This window comes from Ochotona curzoniae, unplaced genomic scaffold (assembly GCF_017591425.1).
Source record: "Ochotona curzoniae isolate NIBS_2020 unplaced genomic scaffold, NIBS_Ocur_1.0 contig_523, whole genome shotgun sequence".
NCBI lineage: Eukaryota > Metazoa > Chordata > Mammalia > Lagomorpha > Ochotonidae > Ochotona > Ochotona curzoniae.
The window spans coordinates 11,387,406-11,402,518 of record NW_024466459.1 but is presented as its reverse complement, the minus strand read 5'-3'; the positions used below and the strand labels follow the sequence as shown (position 1 = coordinate 11,402,518).

The following is a 15,113-nucleotide window of genomic DNA, read 5'->3' as shown; positions in this document are numbered from 1 at the left end:
GCTTGCTCTCCCTCCTGTCCCCTTCCTCTGCCCCCTCCTCCTCCCTTCCCATCCGCAGTCCCCCTCCTCGGGCCCCCTCCCCGTCCCCCTCCTCCTCCTCTGCCCCCCCATCTCCCTCCTCCCTCTCTCTCCCCCTCCTCCGTCCCCCTCCTGGCCCCCTCCTCTCCTCCCACCCCTCTTCCCTTCCTCCGTCCCCTCCCAGGCCCCTCCCCCTCTCCCTCCCCCCTCCGCTCCCCTCCCCTCCCGAGGCCCCAGGCCCAGCTTGCTCTCCCTCCTGTCCCCAGGCAGCAGCAAGGCCATGTGCCCCCCGCTCAGCATGCGCCACGCCGGCGAAGGCGTCTCCCGCCTCTACGTGTCCTGGCTGTACCAGCTCCAGCACGGGCAGATGCGCAGCTGCTTCGCCTGCTTCAAGACGGCCTTCCTGGAGCTCAAGGACTCGCTGGAGGTGGAGGAGTGGGACGACACCGACTCCTGGGACCCGGAGCCCGAACCCGAGGAAGCCGAGGGGCCGGGGCAGCCAGTGCTGGGGGGCCCTGAGGCCTGGGGGGCCCCGGCTGCCACTGCGGCGGGCTCCGAGGAGCTGGGCACCAGCCTCCACTTTGTGCCCACCGAGCTGGATCCGCAGGACGTCGTGGCCCTGTGCCGGGGGCCCGAGGATTCGGACTGGACCCAGGAGCTTCCCTGGAGATTTGGGGACGTGCCTTCCTGCACCCACTGGCCCATCTCCACTGCCCCGTGGCAGGAGCAGCTCCGCTGCGTCAGGGAGATGCCCCCCGAGGAGCCCGGGACCCCTGCCCCGGCCCAGGACTAGCTGCTGGACCTGTGGTGTCGGCCTGGTGGCCGGCTCGTCCTGGGGGCCACCACGAGACTGTCTAGCTCCGGGTGACAAAGCACTGTTTCTGGGGACCCTCTCCATTGTCTCATTCCCCCTGGACTCCCTGAGGGCGGGCCCCACCCCAGAATGAGACCTCGTCCCTCTGCAGCCCGGAGCCCGTGCCTGGGCCCTGGTGAGGGTCTCCCCTGCGGATTGCTCAACCCTGGAGGAGTCCCTGATGCAGGCCTTTCAGCCCCTGGCCTGGAAATGCGTGCGGGGTCCCGTGCCCCCTCTGCCCACAGCCTTACTTCTGGCTGCCTCTGCCCGGGTGGGCGTGCCACCAGTGTCCTCCACACACGCAGGAAGCGGGGCCCAGGCCGGCTGCTCTGCCTCCTGTGCGGGTCTCAGGGGAAGGCATGGCGGGTTTGCTGGCTGGCTGACCACAGTGCTGGCCCTTCCCGGAGAGCCCCCCACAGCCTGCTTCCTGGGACACCCCAAGGGCTCTGCGGCAGCCCCGGGGTGTCTGGTGTACCACGGGAGGGGACTCGGTTTCAAAGGTTGCCACTTGCCCAGTTTGACCCCTTAATTCCCGTTGTTCTGTTCATCTCTTGTTTTGACTTTGAGGAAGAAATAAGAGCGTTGCAGCCAGCTTGGTGAGCAGCGACTCAGCTCCTCTGCGGCCCTCGTTTTAGTTTTAATGTTTATTGTTTTTTTTCATTTCCTTAAAAGCAGAGTAAGAGAAAGAATGGTCCCACCGTCCCCTGCCCAGGGCTGACAGCGCTCTGGCACGCGGGCCGAGCGTCACAGGTGTCACTGGCACGTGGCGTGTAAAGAAACGCGGGAAGCAAGTCCCAGGTCATCAGGTGGCGTCAGTGGAGTGTCCACAGCCACTCCCACGCGTTTCAGGATGGAGTCTCGGGCGAGTGACTGGCACTGTGGTGCTGGTGCCCTGGGGTGCCAGGTCTCAGAACAGAGGGCCTGGGTCTCTGCTCTCCGGATCCTGGCTGCGTGGTTGGCGCCCTGCCTCCACGCAGGAGCCCCGCCTGCCACCTGGCCCAAGCCCGCCTTGGAGTGTCCGGAGCGAGCAGGTGGAGGGGAGATTCCTTCTGTCTGTGTCCCCCCTACCCTGTCCCCTGAGACCAAATCGTTCTGGGTCCTTTGGTACTTGTCATGCACATTGACAAGAGGTCGGCGTGCAACGTGGAAGAGGTGTGTGCCTTGGAGGCTTCCGAGCGGCGCCCCGCTGAGGGGTCGGTGGGGTGGGGGGAGGCAGCAGGCCGCCCCAGCACAGGGTGCCGCAGCCCGTGTCCCCCATCCTGCCCAGAACAGGGCCACAAGTCATGGCTCCTCCATTCGTGGACCCTGCTCAGCGGGGACGGGCTGGGCAGCCTGGCTCACCTGCTGGGCGAGGAGAGCCCGGCACGGAGTGGGTGATACGTGGGTAAACCCAAGGCATTTCAGAGTGTTTGTGGGGTCATCTGCGTTGGTGGAAGAAGCGGAAATCCACGCACAGTTCTTTCATAGCAAGCATCTTCCGTGAACTCTGAAGAGATCCCCCTTTCAGAGTGGCGACTCCACAGGACGGTAGTGAGCGGTCCAACCCCGGCTGGGGCCGCCTCCTGGGCGGGGCACACTCTGAAAGCTGAGCGGGACTCTCCTCTGGGCACCCACAAGGACCCTGCCAGCTTCTGCAGTGCCCCCAGCCCGTGTGGCTGGCTCCCCCCTTGGCCTGTGATACCTGCTGCCAGCTCCCACTCCTCCCGGAGCCGCTGGCCTGGAAGCTCCGTGCTCGCTGTGGCCAGGGCCTAGGCACTGCCCCGAGGACAGCCGCTCCTGCTGGTTGTCCAGACGGCATCCAGAGCGCTTGGTGTGGTCAGAAACCCAAACTCAGAAGTCCTGCATCTTACCAGGCCCCCGAAGGCAGTCCTGGGGTGTGCTTGGTGGGGGCCAGGCACTGGGGGACAGACAGAGCACAGGATGGCCCGAGGCAGAGGTGGACCACACGAGGAATCTGACACCCTGCCATGTGGGCCCTTTCCAGAAATATCCACTGGTGCCTGTGGTGTGCCAGGTGGGGACCGGACGTGGGCACTGCGAGCCCCTGCAGGTCACAGATATCTCCCTGCCCCAGAGGCACCCACTGGTCCTTGCAGGTCCCTGGCCAGCCGGGAGCCGTCACCCGGGAAGCAGCAGTCAGGCCTGGCTGCTCGCCCAGTGTTCCAGGCTGGTAGGAGCTGAGCAGAGCCCGGGGCTGCATGGTGAGGTCTGGTGGCCTCCGGAGCTCAGCTGGCAGGGAGCGTCGAGCCTGAGGGGTGCCTGCGCCCACTCCCCACGAGGGCTCTCCCAGCTCCCCTCCAGCCTCCCACCCCTGGCACCATTTCCCCAGGGTCACAGGCTGCTGTGCTGGGAGTCCCCTGCACCTCTCAGAGGGAGACCCCCAGGTCTGTTCCGTTTTGTCCTCCTCCCCCCCAGGTCTGCAAGCCCAAGCACCACAGCTGCTCCGAGTCCCAGCTTATGGCCAGCGCCAGGAATGCTGCCTCCTCCTCCTTTCAAATGATTTATTGATTGATTCACTTTTTAAAGGCAGTGAGCTACCGAGACCTTCCATCCACTGGCTCTCTCCCCAGATGGTCACCTCAGTGGTGGCCCAGGGCCAAAGCTGGGAGCCCCAAGCCCCATCTGGCTCTCCCACATGGGTGGCAGGGACTCAGCACCTGCCAGCCTGTGCCCTCCAGGGAGGTGTTTGCGTGGAGTTCCCACCTGGGGTGCAGTGCCCCAGGCTGCATCCTAGCCGCTCTGCCAACCTCCTGGCTGCTCTGCAGGCACAGTGCCCAGCCTGATACTTGAGGGGCGACTTCGCCCAGGCTCACCTGCCTCAGGACCGCATCCACTGAGTGGCCCCTTGTTCATGTCCCACAAGCTGAGTGGCCTCCCGGCCCGTGTCATGACCCCAGCACTGGCGTCACCATAGCGGCCAGGGGGTGGGGGAGCCGTGCTGATGGGTAAGGCCCTGCCCTCAGGGCCTGACCAGTGCCCAGCAAAGGTGGAACAGCCTCAGTGGGCGGGGGACCCGTGAGAGCAGGGACTGGGTCAGTGGCAGGACAGAACAGGGTGGGATCTGGGATCCTGGTCAGAGATGGGATAGAACAGGGGGAGCCAGGGACCAGGCCAGTGATGGCACAGGCGAGGGGGTATGGTGTGACTGGGGCCCGGCTCTCTCAGGGTCACTCAGTGTGACCACAGAGCTGCCCTCACCTCCCCCACAAGCCCCCACCAGCCCCATGCTGCCAGAGAACCTTCTCCCTGCACCTGTCCCCAACCCTGGCCAGGCCCAGCACCGAGTCCGCTGTCAGCTCGCACCCCTGGAGGAAGCAGGACGTGTGTCCCCAGGGAAGGAGGGGCTGAGGCGAGCACATAGATGCCTGTGAATGGGGCTGGGCCCTGATTTTACTGCCTGAATCGCGGCCAGTGAGGACCCAGGCAAGGCAGTGCACGCAGTGGACATGGCTGGATGGAGGTGGCAGCTTTGCGACGGCTTTCCGGCCCCTCCCCAGTCGTCTTGCCTGGTCCCGCTACGTGAACGTGGGGTCAGCGATGGCGTGGTCGGGGTTACAGGTGAAGGCAATGGTGATGGCATAGCGGGTGCCCCAGCGGACCTTCTCCACGCGGTGCAGGTTCTCAGAGCCAGACGTGAAGAAGGAGACCCGGCCTGGGGGGGAGTGGGGGAGGTGGCAGAGGCCACGTGCAGGCAGGAGAGAGGCCAGCGCCCTCCACAGGAGCAGGTGCAGCAGCAGGCAGAGGAGTGGGGGCCTCAAGGTCCACCCCCCCACGGGCCTGCTGGAGCAAACACTAACCGTATACCGCACAGGGAGGTGACCCCGGTACCCCACCCCTGGGTCAGGACAGGGCACCGCGGCGGCTGGAAGCCTGGGGAGCCATGTTGAACAAGGCCGGGGCTCTCTGTCCCCTGATGCACACACCCGTGTGACCCCGGGCTCCTGTGCTGCCTCCCTTGGCTGCCCCAGCCCAGCCTCTCCACCCACGGCCTCCGTGCCTGTCTCCCGCCCAGCCCCGGCCCGAGGGGCAACTGCCACCTCCTTTGCCTTTGGATGGAAGAGCCATGGCCAGCACAGGAGGGATGCAGGGGACACTACAAGCTGAGGTGACCTCTCTCAGGCCTGGACAGGCTCAGGCCACTGGCCCTGCCACTGGCCAGCATGAGCTCAGAAGAATGAGCCCACTGGCTACGGCAGCCAGCAGTGGGCAGGGCAGACACTTGGCAGCGGGCCTCACACACGGTGGGCCCCCAGGAGTGCTGCCCCAGTCCAGGCAGAGCCCCCCCAGAGCATGTGCCACCTGCGTGTGTGTGTGAGTGTGTAGGTGTGCATGTGTGTGAGCGTACGTGTGTGTGAGGGCAGTGGCCACTGAGTGCGGCAGGCCCCGTGTCCAGCCCGAGTGGCCCACCTGCTCGTGGCTCCACCGTCGTGTTGGCTGCTTCGTCCACGAACACGAAGCGCCCTCCGCCGAAGTCCTCCAGGTAGTCGGAGAGGTAGAGCAGCGAGGTGTAGTCAAAGGAGCCGTAGGTCACCTGCAGAGAGACGGACGCTGGGGGACGAGGCTCATGAGGCCAGCAGGGAGGCGGAGCTCCACCCGGGTCCCCTGTGACTATCCAAGGACCCCCGGAGCTCCACCCCGGTCCCCTGTAGGTGCCCAAGGACTCAGGCACTTGCGCCATCAGCTGCTGCTTTCCCAGGCTGTCGGCTAGGAGCCGGGAAGTGGAGCAGCTGGGACACACACCTGGCCCTCCCATGTGGGATGAATTGGAGTGAGCCTAACGCTGCCCACTCCCCAACTCTTCAGAGAGCGGGGTGAGCAGTCAGGTTCCTAGCAGGCCTGGCATGAGGGCGGCACCACCTGCTCAGGCTCCAGGCCCACCTATGGTGGGACGCCCACCCCACCCAGGCCACACACAGAGATGTCCTGGACGAGACTGCATGAGATCAGGGTGGGTCTGTGCAGAGCCCTCTGAAAGGCGGGCATCCTTCCTGCCCCACATGGTGGGGTGGTCACCCCAGTCATCACCTCCCTGGCCCCGTCCCTGGCCAGACCATGCCCCACCAGCTTCTCATGCCGACCAGCTCCTCTGTCATGCTCAGACTACACCTGGGCACAAACCACGCCCCAGGCCAGCTCCTCGCCCCGCCCAGACCACTCCCCAGGCCAGCTCTTGTTGGCACAGATCATGCCCCAGTACAGACCACACCCCAGGCCAGCCCCTCGGCCCCGCCCAGACCACACCACATGTCCCCAGCCCTTGTTAGCTTTAACCCCTCTATTGGCCTCCAGTGAGTAGACATTCCCACTTCTGAGTTTGTCCTCATGACCAGCTGCTGTGGTGCCCACATCCTGTCGCCACAATCTGCACAGCCTGGGCTGGGAGCAGGGCTGCCTCTGCTGCCAGGAGGTCCAGGCCTGGCTCAGCAGCAGCTCTAGAAGGCTTGGGGGCAGGGGGTGGCGAGGGGACAGGTCCCACCAACAGGCAAGGTGCAGAGCCAAGCGTGGCCACCCAGGTGGAGCCACACGGCCAGGGGAAGGAGCCCTAGGTGTGGCCAAGCCTGGGCACTCACCAGGGCCTGGCTCCCAGGCAGGGAAGACCTTGCCCACCTCTGGGAGTGTGCTGCCCCAGCCAGGGTTGGCATGCGTTCAGCGGGTGCCAGGATGTTCCTCCTGCGCCCGCCAGTCGTCCCCTATCCAAGATTGGGGACTATACAGAGGTTGGGTGAGGTTGCCCAAGGCTGGGGATACTAGGCCCACCCACATCCTGCACAGCAGGGTGGGGCAGCCAGCTCAGGCCAAGGAGGCACTGGGCACTGTCTTGGTGCCTGGCTACCTGAGGGCCAGCTGTGGCTCCAGGACTCTGCGTGGGGTATCTCGTGCAGGCCCAGGTCCTTGGGGGTTCCCATCCCCACGTCCCAGCACAGGAGCCTGGGAAGCAGTTGGTCAGGGCCATCCCAATCCTCAGTCCCAGGGGATGCAACAGGAAGCGGCAGGTGCGTGAGGGGCGGGCCGGGAGGCCTCAGGTGGACATCCCCAGGCACAATGGACCACCAACAAGCGTGAGGTCTGGGGTCTGCATGGCCTCCTGCGGCCTTGGGGTCTCTGGCCTGCTCCTGCCCCGGGGTGGGCTCACCTTGCACGGCCTCCTGCGGCCTTGGGGTCTCTGGCCTGCTCCTGCCCCGGGGTGGGCTCACCTTGTCCACGTGCGTGTGCCAGTACTCGTCATGCGCTGTCTGCGCTTCCGTGCTGTTGATGCGCGAGAAGAACGTGGGTTTCGTCAGGTGCAGTGAAGACGTGCTGAGGCCAAAGGCCTCGGCCACGGCCAGCTGGACCTTCCGCCGCACTTCGCTGCCCAGGGAACAAAGGTCATCAGGAGTGGCCTGGCCGCCACACTCACAGAGGGCAGTGGGGGGCCAAACAGGTGGCACAGGATGTCACACCTGCAGCATCCAGGGCGTGACAGAATTTGACGGGCAGGAAGGGGGTGTCCCTGCAGTGTCCCTTCCCAGGTGACCTCAGTGAGTGTGACGGGCAGGAAGGGGGTGTCCCTGCAGTGTCTCTTCCCAGGTGACCTCAGTGAGTGTGACGGGCAGGAAGGGGGTGTCCCTTCCCGGGTGACCTCAGTGAGTGTGACGGTCAGGAAGGGGGTGTCCCTGCAGTGTCCCTTCCCGGGTGACCTCGGTGAGTGTGACGGGCAGGAAGGGGGTGTCCCTTCCCGGGTGACCTCAGTGAGTGTGACGGTCAGGAAGGGGGTGTCCCTGCAGTGTCCCTTCCCGGGTGACCTCAGTGAGTGTGACGGTCAGGAAGGGGGTGTCCCTGCAGTGTCCCTTCCCAGGTGACCTCAGTGAGTGTGACGGGCAGGAAGGGGGTGTCCCTGCAGTGTCCCTTCCCAGGTGACCTCGGTGAGTGTGACGGGCAGGAAGGGGGTGTCCCTGCAGTGTCCCTTCCCGGGTGACCTTGGTGAGTGTGACGGGCAGGAAGGGGGTGTCCCTGCAGTGTCCCTTCCCAGGTGACCTCAGTGAGTGTGACGGGCAGGAAGGGGGTGTCCCTGCAGTGTCCCTTCCCAGGTGACCTCGGTGAGTGTGACGGTCAGGAAGGGGGTGTCCCTGCAGTGTCCCTTCCCGGGTGACCTCAGTGAGTGTGACGGGCAGGAAGGGGGTGTCCCTGCAGCGTCCCTTCCCGGGTGACCTCGGTGAGTGTGACGGGCAGGAAGGGGGTGTCCCTTCCCAAGTGACCTCGGTGAGTGTGACGGGCAGGAAGGGGGTGTCCCTGCAGCGGCCCTTTCTGGGCGTGATCTCAGGCTCCCCCAGGTTGCGGTGGGGGCCCACTGAGGGACAGCATTCAGGGTCATCGTGTCCTTCCATGTCACTGTGTGTCCATCTCGGTCATCTCAAAATAAGAGCAGCTGCGGGTGTGAGGGTGACAGACAGTGTCCCCATAGGCCAGGCCTGGCACAGCTCACGGGTCTCAGGCACACTGGGCCACCCCCACCCGGCTCCGGGCTCCTCTCATATGGGCCAATTCCCCCCACCTCCCACAGGCCCGCCTGCCCTCACCGGTACAACTGAAAGTCCTCTTCTGAGAAGACGGTCTGTACTTTATCCCCGAAGTATCTGTGAAACAGAAGACACAACAAACGCTGTGTGCCAAGTCCTTCCCTGTCTCTCTTCTCTGCAGCCCCTTGACATGCCAGCCCTGGCCACACACCTGCCCCCACACTGAGTGTCCATGGGGGCAGGACCAGAGGCGTGACCTGAACACGCTGACGGAGAGCACGGGAACTCAGGGATACGAGAGAGATCCCGGATCACAGATCGCCAACAGGGGTGTCCGGGACACCCTGGCTCACGGGCCCTGGCTGGGGTACCAGCAGGACCCTGGCCCCCGGCCAGGACATCCGCAGCGGCCAGGGCACCCGTGGGACTCCACACAGACCAATGGGGGCACTCACAGGACCCTGGCTCGTGGGACCCCAGCTGTGGCACCCATGGGACCCCGGCACACAGGCCCCTGGCCAGGGCACCCACGGGACCCTGGCTCACAGGAGCCAGTGCCCCTCCCCACCTCCCCTATCCCTTGCCTTGGCCGAGATGGATCCCAGAACCCAACCCTGTCACCCTCCCAGCGCTGTCAGCCCCCACCCCAACCTACTGGAGCCCTCACCTGTACAGGTTCACAAAGTGCTTCCCGACTGACAGGGCCCCCGAGTGCAGGTCCAGGATGGATGCCTGGAAAAGACGCCGGAGAGAAGACGGTGACGCTGGACAGTGTGCCGTGCCCATCCCGCCTCCGGAGTGGGCACCTCTGCTCGGTCCCGAGGAGCAAAGGCCAGACCGTGCCCAGACTGCACCCCCGTGGCTGGACGGTGAGGGGCTCACGTCCCACGACACACCTGGGCCACACACGGTTAGTCGGACACAGGCGTACATGCTGAAGCCTCCACGGCCAGTGCACTGGACTACCCCAGCCCTGGGCACACACTGACACCTGGCACTTCCTGGGATCCAGCTCATGGCAGCAGGCGGGTGGCCTCAGCCTGAGGATGCTGGGACCCGTGAGTGGAGCTGTGGCCCACTCTCAGCCCTGGCCTCAACTTCCCACCCTTGACCACACTCAGCCGGCCAGGCCGTGATCAATGTCCAGAATACGATCTTTCTGGCAAGGGAGCGTCTTGTGGCTGCTTGGCAAGGTTGCCCAAGGCTGGGGACACTTGGCCCACACCACGGATGGGGGCATCCGGGGGACCCTGTACATCCACTCTGAACAATAGCATGGACACCTGGGGCAGGGGCCGCAGGCAACTCACCCCTCCGTTGGATCCTCCCAGCGACAGCCCCTTCTCAGCTATGCTGTGGGGGAAGCGACAGAAGGTCAGCGCCCATGCCCTGCCATTGTCGGTCAGCGCAGCAGTGTGGATGAGCACTCAGGCCCCAGGACGGGACCCTGCGGTGTGGACACGCCCCAGGACGGGACCCTGCGGTGTGGACACGCCCCAGGACAGGACCCTGCGGTGTGGACACGCCCCAGGACAGGACCCTGCGGTGTGGACATGCCCCAGGACAGGACCAGCCTCCTCTGAGTGAGGCCATCAGGAGCTCGTCCCCACAGCGGGGGCGGGACTTCCTCCTCTCCTCTCCTCATCTCTGTCTCACATACTGCTGCACCTGGGGCAACAGGGTGGGGGTCCCCCTCTCATCACCCTGGCTGGGAGGTGGCATGGCCTGCAAGGATACCACAGGTGCCCAAGACCCTCATGGTCTTCCAGCCCCTGCCCAGGACTCTCCTCGGTGGAACGGCCAGGGCAGGGGGCAGCACTGAGGCCGACACCCACAGGGCCCACGTCTCAGACCTGGCATGGACTATGCCCATCCAGCTCCCTGCCTGTGGCCAGGGAAAGCCGTGGGGGACGGCCCAAGCAGCCCCTGGCTCCTGGCTTCAGCCTGGCCCAGCCCCAGCCACTGTGGCCATCTTGGGAATGAACCTGCAGGTGGAGAGCTCTCTGTGGTTCTGAGTTTTAAGTAAACAAATGAATCAACGAATGAAATGAATGAATAATAAATGTGGGAAAAGCCCAAGCCGGCCACGGACGGACAGAGCCGAGACACCTGCGGATGCGCTGTGCCTCCTCCCTGGAGATGACGGTGTCACTGACGCCTCGGCCACACCTCCTGGGGGTGCAACCTAGGGGGCAAAAGGCAGAGTGACCCCAGGTTCAAGGAACCCCACAGCCCAGGTCAGGGGCCAGGCCCTGCACAGGCCAGCGTGGCCACTTCACCCCTCTGTGGGGCATCCTGAACCCCCAGGGCCCCACAGGCCAGCATGGCCACTTCACCCCACTGTGGGACACCCTGAATCCCCAGGGACACAGGTCAGCGTGGCCACTTCACCCCTCTGTGGGGCACCCTGAACCCCAAGGGCCCCACAGGCCAGCATGGCCACTTCACCCCTCTGTGGGGCACCCTGAACTCCCAGGGACACAGGTCAGCGTGGCCACTTCACCCCTCTGTGGGGCACCCTGAACCCCAAGGGCCCCACAGGCCAGCGTGGCCACTTCACCCCTCTGTGGGGCACCCTGAATCCCAAGGGACACAGGTCAGCGTGACCACTTCACCCCACTGTGGGGCACCCTGAATCCCCAGGGACACAGGTCAGCATGGCCACTTCACCCCTCTGTGGGACACCCTGAATCCCCAGGGACACAGGTCAGCGTGGCCACTTCACCCCTCTGTGGGACACCCTGAATCCCCAGGGACACAGGTCAGCATGGCCACTTCACCCCTCTGTGGGGCATCCTGAACCCCAAGGGCTCCACAGGCCAGCGTGACCACTTCACCCCACTGTGGGACACCCTGAATCCCCAGGAACACAGGTCAGCGTGGCCACTTCACCCCACTGTGGGACACCCTGAATCCCCAGGGACACAGGTCAGTGTGGCCACTTCACCCTTCTGTGGGGCACCCTGAACCCCCAGGACACAGGTCAGCGTGGCCACTTCACTCCTCTGTGGGGCACCCTGAACCGCCCCCAGGACCCTCCAGGTCCAGCTCCAGGGTGCCTGTCTGGCCCAGGCTGTGCTTGCTGCCCACTCTGCGGTCAGACTGGACACAAACTCTGAACGACACAGCCAGGAGGCATGAACTCAGGGGCTGACAGTCCGCTGCCGGGAGAAGGCTGGCTGGAGGCTGAGCCGCTGGTCCAGCTCCTGGCTACTCCACTCTGACCAGCTCCAGTAAGGTGCCCTGAGTGTCTGGGGCCCTGCACCGTGTGGGAGACCCGGATGCAGCGCCCAATCCCTGGGGCTACACAGCCCAGCCCCCACCCTGGTGGCTGTCTGGAAAGTGAACCAGTGGATGGAAGATCTCTCCTGTCACACTGCCTTCCTAAATAATAAACGTAGTGTTCCAAACAACAGACGGGCTAAAAGAAAACAGTGGGTGGCTGGTGTGGCAGTGAAGTCCCTGCGCCCGCCACGAGGACACAGAGGATAAGGGGGTACAGGAGGCGCAAGGTGCTCCCCTGGTTCTTTGTGGCAAAGCTGAGCCCGGGGCCCCAAAGAGCCCGCCCATTCCCCGGCGACCTCAGCAGCCGAGGTGGCCCAGGGTGGCCACAGGCCAGAGAACTGCTGGACCCTAAGGGAAATTCGCCCATCACGGCCTTGACCCCAAACTGTCAGAACTGCCAGGGAGCAAGAGGCCCCCAGGGTGTCGCTGGCGCAACAGGGAGGCCGCTGCCCACTGAGCCTGCCCAGGGATTTGGGTTCAGGTCCTGCCGCAGCTGTGGACCCAGCTCTCTGCTAAGGCGTGCTCCGGGAGGCAGCAGGCCACGGCCCACGTGTGTGTGTCCCTGCTACCCATGGGGGAGCCCTGAAAGAACCTTGCCCTGCCCTGCTGCTGTGGGCACCTGGGAGCGAACCAGCAGTAGGAGATTCTCTGCACGTCTTTCTATTTTTCAAATGAAATTAAGATACATTTTTACAAGTTTATTTTTTGGAAAGAGTTAGAGAGAAAGAAAGGGCGAGAGAGATGGAGCGCTCTCACCCACCGGGTCACTCTGCAGGTGTCTACAGCAACCGTGCTGGGCCAGGCCTGCCTCCCTGCCTCCCTGACATTTCTTCCAAATGATAAACATTACAGGAAAAACCTCACTCACTACTCGCCAATCCCTCCTCTTCCAACTTGTGTTGGTAATCGGCATTAGGGGTCTTGCATGCTGGCTCATGTCTGCAGGGGCCGGCTGAGGCCAGGCCTCCCAAGGGCCGCAGGGCCCACCACCTGCTGTGCGCATGTCAACACGGGCAGGAATTGCAGTCGGGAGTGGGGCAGGCTCAGACCCAAGCACAGGCGTGAAGGACACAGCTGTCTCAGCCGCTGGTGGCGCACCTGCTGCCCCGCCTTCGTCTTCAATGCTGACCACCAGGGACTGTGGGGGACGTCGAGGACAGGAGCCCCACGCAGCACGCACGGGTTACCACCCCATTACATGGGACTCGACACCAGCAGCTGGAAAGCCCCCTTTGCTCAGCCACGGCACGGTCTCAGATGGAAAACCTGGTGCAGGTGCTGTCTGGGTTCCAGACATCTGCTAATGGTTCCCCTGTGGTGCCAGCAGCCCACCCTGGGGCGCCAGCTTGAGTCCTGGCTGCTCCACGTCCCATCCCGCTCCCTGTTGTGGCCTGAGAAAGGCGGAGGATGGCCCAGGTGGTTGGGAGCCTGCACCGGCATGGAGACCCCGAAGAAACTCCTGGCTCCTGGCAGCTCAGCCCTGGCTGCTGCGGTCATCTGGGGGAGTGAAACAGCCAACTGGACATCCCTCTCTGCATCTCTCCTTCTCTTTGTGTAACTCTGCCTTTAAAAAAAATGTGAACATGTCCAGACGGCATAGAGCATCCTGGAAAACAGCACCAGTGGTGAGGAAGGGTCCAGGCTGGGGGCAGCCCTGAAGGCTCTGTGTGTCCAGGGTGCTGAGCCTTCACTGGCAGCTCCGCCCGTTCCCTGCCCCCCACAGGTGGTCCACAGGAGCCAGATGGGGACAGTGCCTTCCCTGGTTCCACTATGTCCCAGGTGCCTGCCAACACCTGTGTCACCCCCAGCCCAGGCTGGGTACCTTCAAACCTCTGGTGGCCGTCGTAGTCCTCGGAACAGGGCACCTCGATGAACCTGCGGGCCACGACCTCCCCACGGCGGGCCAGGACTCCGCTGATCCCGTCGTCGGCCCCCAGGCTGCTCCACAGCAGCAAGGTGGCCACTGCCACGATGGCCGCCAGGCCTGTGGCCTGCAGCCATACCCTGGACCCCTTCTGCGGGGCTCGGTCCTTCCTGGAGCTGGCAACAGGAAACAGCCGTGGTCAGACGCAGGGTCCTGGCCATGCCCCAGCTCACCTCCATCTCGGGGACTCCGCCAGCCACAGCCAGCCCTCCTCTGTGCACACAGCACCCACTTCCAGCTCGCTCCCTTGCCAGCAGCTGCCCTGGCTTGCACCCCGAGGCCAGCACGGACACACTGGGAAGAGGGACCGCCTTAGGGCTCCAGGGGCTGCACAGGGGCTGGGAAGGGTGGCAGTGGCAGAGAAACCCGCTGGTCACAGCCTCTGGCAGCGTGGGATCTGGGGCCGGTGCCAAGCCTGTGCAAGAGGGGCTTCCTCACGTGCCCGGCTGAGCCCCCATCAACCCGAGGGGTTGGACTCAAGGGCCACTGCGCCCCTCCAGCTCCGCGCCCCACGTTGTCCGAGAGAGGCGGGGGAGCGGGTCCTGGGACCAAAGGGAGACCAGTCCTCCCCGAGGGAGGCCCGGCCGGGGTGTTTGCGGACCTCGGAGGGAGCGCCTGCCTGCAGCCAGTGCGCGCGGGGAGGGGCTCGCCAGGGCCCCGCCCACCCACCGGAGCGCCACGCCCACCCAGGCCTTGCCCCGCCCCCGCAAAGTCCCGCTCAAAGCAGGGGAAGCCACGCCCATCCAAGCCCGGCCCCGCCCCCACGGGCATGTCCCGCCCGCGGGCTCCGCGATCCCCGCTACCTGCTGGGGCGCCGGCGCTCAGCCTCGGCGCGGCCCTCGGGGGCTTTAGGCGCGGCCCTCCGCTGAGGGGCCATCGGGCGAGGCGGCGCAGAGCCAGGAGCACGCGGAAGCCGCCGGGCGCACGCGGAAGCCGCCGAGAGCGTGCGGAAACCGCCGAGAGCGTGCGGAAACCGCCGAGCGCTCACGGAATCCTCCGAGCGCGCACGGAAACCGCCGAGCGGACGCGGGGACCAGCGAGCGCAAGCGGAAACCACCGAGTCCGCCCCTCCGGCCCGGCCCCGCCCTTCAAGCCTCTCCAGCAAATCCCCGCCTTCAAGCGCCCGCAGCCCCTGACGTCAGCGCGCTGCTCGCGTGGCCCCGCCCCCGCGTGGCGGCCAGCCGCCATAACGGTCGCCGGTCCAGCGGGTGGCTTGTGGGCGGGCTGGCCTGGGGCTGAGGGCGGGACGCGCCGGGCGCCGCGAGTGCTGCTGCCGCCGCTGCCGCCGCCCGCGCTCTCCCCCGGGGCCTCCGTGCGCTGCCGCGCTCCCCGCCCGTGTGACTGGTCCTTGTCCGAGGGCGCAGACGGGCAGGGCCAGCCGGGAGCCTCCCCCGGCATCTCCGGGGCGCACCTTGGGCCCGGGGCCTGAAGGGGCCGCTGGACCCCGGGCACGGCCTCTGCGTGCCTCTGTGAGCCCCTCCAGGCAGGGCTCACGCCCGCCCGCCCACTTGGCTCGCCTGGCCTCACCAGTGGCTGT

The 15,113-nt window shown here is 65.4% G+C and overlaps 2 protein-coding genes and 1 long non-coding RNA gene across 3 annotated transcripts; 1 reads left to right on the top strand and 2 right to left on the bottom strand.

Moving 5' to 3' along the window:
- The first annotated feature begins 298 nt into the window (after positions 1 to 298).
- Positions 299 to 811, top strand: LOC121162395 (testis-expressed protein 19-like). The gene has a single exon (XM_040989379.1). The coding sequence runs from the start codon at positions 299 to 301 to the stop codon at positions 809 to 811; it is 513 nt and encodes a 170-aa protein (XP_040845313.1).
- Positions 812 to 3,358: 2,547 nt separating this feature from the next.
- On the bottom strand, positions 3,359 to 14,596 carry LOC121162648 (2-oxoglutarate and iron-dependent oxygenase domain-containing protein 3-like). The gene is made up of 9 exons (XM_040989828.1): positions 14,380 to 14,596; positions 13,475 to 13,692; positions 10,477 to 10,552; positions 9,678 to 9,720; positions 9,035 to 9,099; positions 8,428 to 8,484; positions 7,066 to 7,219; positions 5,279 to 5,402; positions 3,359 to 4,523 (listed from the first exon to the last, which is right to left on the bottom strand). Exons 1-9 carry the CDS (start codon positions 14,451 to 14,453, stop codon positions 4,387 to 4,389), a joined length of 948 nt encoding a protein of 315 aa, XP_040845762.1. The 5' UTR covers positions 14,454 to 14,596; the 3' UTR covers positions 3,359 to 4,386.
- LOC121162649 lies at positions 7,268 to 7,702 on the bottom strand. The gene is made up of 3 exons (XR_005884819.1): positions 7,654 to 7,702; positions 7,491 to 7,548; positions 7,268 to 7,385 (listed from the first exon to the last, which is right to left on the bottom strand). It is a non-coding gene; the product is annotated as an uncharacterized LOC121162649 (long non-coding RNA).
- Positions 14,597 to 15,113: the final 517 nt, after the last annotated feature.